Source organism: Bison bison, unplaced genomic scaffold, assembly GCF_000754665.1.
Source record: "Bison bison bison isolate TAMUID 2011002044 unplaced genomic scaffold, Bison_UMD1.0 scf7180017862837, whole genome shotgun sequence".
Taxonomy (NCBI): Eukaryota; Metazoa; Chordata; class Mammalia; order Artiodactyla; family Bovidae; genus Bison; species Bison bison.
In genome coordinates, this window is record NW_011493409.1 from 8955 (window position 1) to 12120 (window position 3166).

The following is a 3166-nucleotide window of genomic DNA, read 5'->3' on the forward strand; positions in this document are numbered from 1 at the left end:
CGCGGGGGCACAGGTGCCGCTGAGCCCCTGGGTGGACCACGGGGCGCTGTGGGCGGGCCTTGGCAGAGGGGTCTGGAGAGCGTGGGTGTGAGCGTGTGCGTGTGCCCCGTTTCACGGAGTCTCATCTGTGCCTCTGCAGCTGAGCGGGTGACTTCCCTGGGGAAGGACTGGCATCGGCCTTGTCTCAAGTGTGAGAAATGTGGGAAGACGCTGACCTCCGGGGGTCATGCGGAGGTCGGTGGTGGGGCCTGGCGGGGCCAGCGGGGAGGCTGAGGGATAGGGGCAGGGCTGGTCGGCAGACTCTCATGGCCGCTCTCCCTGCAGCATGAAGGCAAGCCCTACTGCAACCACCCCTGCTACGCGGCCATGTTCGGACCCAAAGGTATGCTCCCCACGACCTTGCCTGACCCAGCCCTCCACAGCCCCTGGCCACCCCTAACCTGCCCTCTACCTCTCTGCAGGCTTTGGGCGCGGCGGAGCCGAGAGCCACACTTTCAAGTAAACCCAGGTACTTCCCGACGCCTCACCCCGCCCCGCCCAGTGGCCCTGAGAGCACCCTGGACCTGCACTCACCTCTGTCCTTGTGTCTCTGCACAGGTTTTGGAGACCCATCTCCAGCTGCCCGCTGGGCTGCTGTCCTCCAGGCCGATGGCAGGCCTTTCTCCACAGGCACCTGGGGCTCCCCTTATAGACCCCCCTTGCCCTCAATAAATGCGGACACTTGGAAGACCTGCTTGTGTGTTTGCATCCCTGGTGCAACAGTGCAGGGGTGTGGCCAGGGTCCCGACGCCAGGCCACGCCGGGCACTCCTGGGGGTCCTGACGCCAGGCCATGCTGGCACTCCCTCTTCCTGCTGCTGCCAGCCTTGCTGCCTGCTGCCCTGGTCGGGCAGGGGTGCTCTGCGGGGAGCCCTGCTGGACAGCCCCTTGTCCAGCTCTGCAGATGTGCAGCCCTCCTCCCTGGTTCTGGAACAGGTCAGCAGGAACAGAGGGCCACAGGGTGAATCGCTGAGCTGGTTCCGCTTTTGAGAAGCTTTGGGGCGCTGTGGTGGGGAGCCCTTGCCTGCCCTCCCCACTTCCTGTGGCTCCACCCTTGTCTCTATTCCTTACCCCACCCCACCAGATGGAGCCAGCCCCCTCCGTGCATCCACCCAGACACCACCTGCCTCATCTGCCCCCACCCTACACCCAGGGGCTAGCATGTGGCCTCTGCCTGATGGGGGACTGTGAGGACTGGCTGGGGAGCGACGGCTGAGGGCTGTCTGGAAACTCTCATGTCAGCCTGAGCCTCCCTCAGAGCCCTCCCCGTTCCCCCTACTTGGTCACTGCTGCTTTGGCTCTGGCAGACTGCCCCGTCCCAGAACTTGATCTAAAGAGCCCAGAGGGGTCATCTCAGCCTTGTGTGTGGCCTCCGCCCTGCCCCATGGCTTGGCTATGGGTCTGGCAGGCTGGCTCTGGACAGGCTTCGGGGGCTCCAGGGAGGTGTGTGGGGTCACGTGTGTGTGTGTGTGAGAGAGAGAGAGATTTGGGTGGTTCAGAGAACTCCGAGGGGTGGGAGCTGGAGAGCCTCTGGGGATGGATGGGACCGAGGAGGAGGGGGCAGAGGAGGCTGAGTGAGCCTGGGTGTCTCAGTGCTGCGGGAGTGGAGGTGTCTTTGGGGCCCAGGGACTGAGGGCTTGTGGGCAGAGCAAGCGCAGAGTGGGGACTGTGTGCACAGGAAAGTCTGCCTTGAGCTGCTGGGAGGCAGCCCTGAAGAGGCAGCTGACTCCTGGCCTCACGGTGTGGTTTGCTGTCTGGGGGTGAGGGGCGGATGAGTGCTTAGAGAGTTGAGGCCTGCAGAAGAGTGGGTCAGCCAGGCCTCAGGCTGGGAAGGAGGATACTCCATGCAGAAGGCCCAGCAGGTGCGAAGACCAGAGAGGGAAAAGGGCTCAGGAAACACTTCGGGCAAAGTCTGCCGGCACTACGGCTGGCGGGCCTAACCAGGATAGTCTCCGAGCTCAGAGACCGAAGACAGCCAGACTGGAAGCCTGTGCTGGTCCCAGCCCTAGTTGAAGGAGGACCCTGGAAGGGACTGAAGTTGGGGGTGAGGGGGCAGACAGCAATGCCCCCATGACCGTGGTGGGAGGAGGACTCTTGGGAGGTAAGCTGCTTGTGGGTGGCCAGTGAAACAGCCTCCTGGGGTTCAGGTGCCTGGGTCAGAGGCCAAGTTCTAGAGAAAGGGGTCACTTCTGCGGGGGACACAAGGGATGAGCAGCTGGCTGTGCCTGAGATGGGGGCAGGCAAAGGTAAGGACTGGGAGGAAGATGGGGAAGTCAGGTGTGACCACACTTCCTGTCGGCTTGGCCAAGGCTGGGGTTGTTTGGGGAGCACTTTCTCTGCCTTCTCTCCCTCCCCTACTCTTGTCCTCTTTACAGCTTTATTGAAGCATAATTTCATGCCATAAAACTCACCTATGCACATTCCGTGCTTTTTAACCAGTTCACAGAGTTCTGCAACCATCAGCACAATCCAACTATAGACCAGTCTCCTTGCCCACAAAAATTCCCTCATGCCCACCTGCTGCCACACCCTGGTCCCAGCCTCTGTCCAGGTCACCTGCTTCCTGTCTCTGTACACTTGCTTTCTGGACTCTTCCTATAGATGAAAAGTAATATTCGTTGGAAGGACTGAGCTGAAGCTCTACTATTATGGCCACCTGATGCAAAGAGCCAACTCGTTGGAAAAGACCCTGACGCTGGGAAAGATTGAAGGCAGGAGGAGGGGGCCACAGAGGATGAGATGGTTGGATGGCATCACCCCCTCAATGGACATGAGTTTGAGCGAATTCTGGGAGATAGTGAAGGACAGGGAAGCCTGGCATGCTGCAGTCATGGGGTCGCAAAGAGTTGGATACGACTTAAGCAACTGAACAATAACACATCATATAGTGTTTTGTATCTGCCCTCCTCCATGTCTAGGCGAGTCCTCGTAGATTCCCGGCACTTCTATTGTGGGGTCGTCTGGTAAACTTAAGGCTAGCTCTGAAATTACCCAAACTGCTTTCCAAAGTGGCCGTGCGGATCCCGCTCTTCAGTGGTAGGAAGAAGGCTGAAGGGGCAGGACAGAGGCAGGTAGGGGTGGGGTGGGGACGAGGTAAGGGGTAAAGGGGGCTGGCTAGGCAGAGGCTG

The 3166-nt window shown here is 60.4% G+C and overlaps 2 protein-coding genes across 2 annotated transcripts in view; both read left to right on the top strand.

The window, feature by feature from the left end:
• Positions 1–3: 3 nt before the first annotated feature.
• On the top strand, positions 4–729 carry LOC104983481 (cysteine-rich protein 1-like; the record flags this gene model as incomplete). Its single annotated transcript, XM_010832915.1, has 4 exons — positions 4–234; positions 325–382; positions 462–508; positions 598–729. Coding segments are annotated over 3 exons (330 nt in total), but the record flags the coding sequence as incomplete, so codon positions are not given.
• Positions 730–2108: 1379 nt separating this feature from the next.
• The window catches only part of LOC104983482 (chromosome unknown open reading frame, human C14orf80), a 10892-nt gene continuing 9834 nt past the window's right edge, over positions 2109–3166 (top strand). Inside the window, exon 1 of the mRNA XM_010832916.1 lies at positions 2109–2139. Within this exon, the coding sequence (XP_010831218.1) occupies positions 2109–2139 (31 nt within the window). The remainder of the gene's footprint in view (positions 2140–3166) is intronic.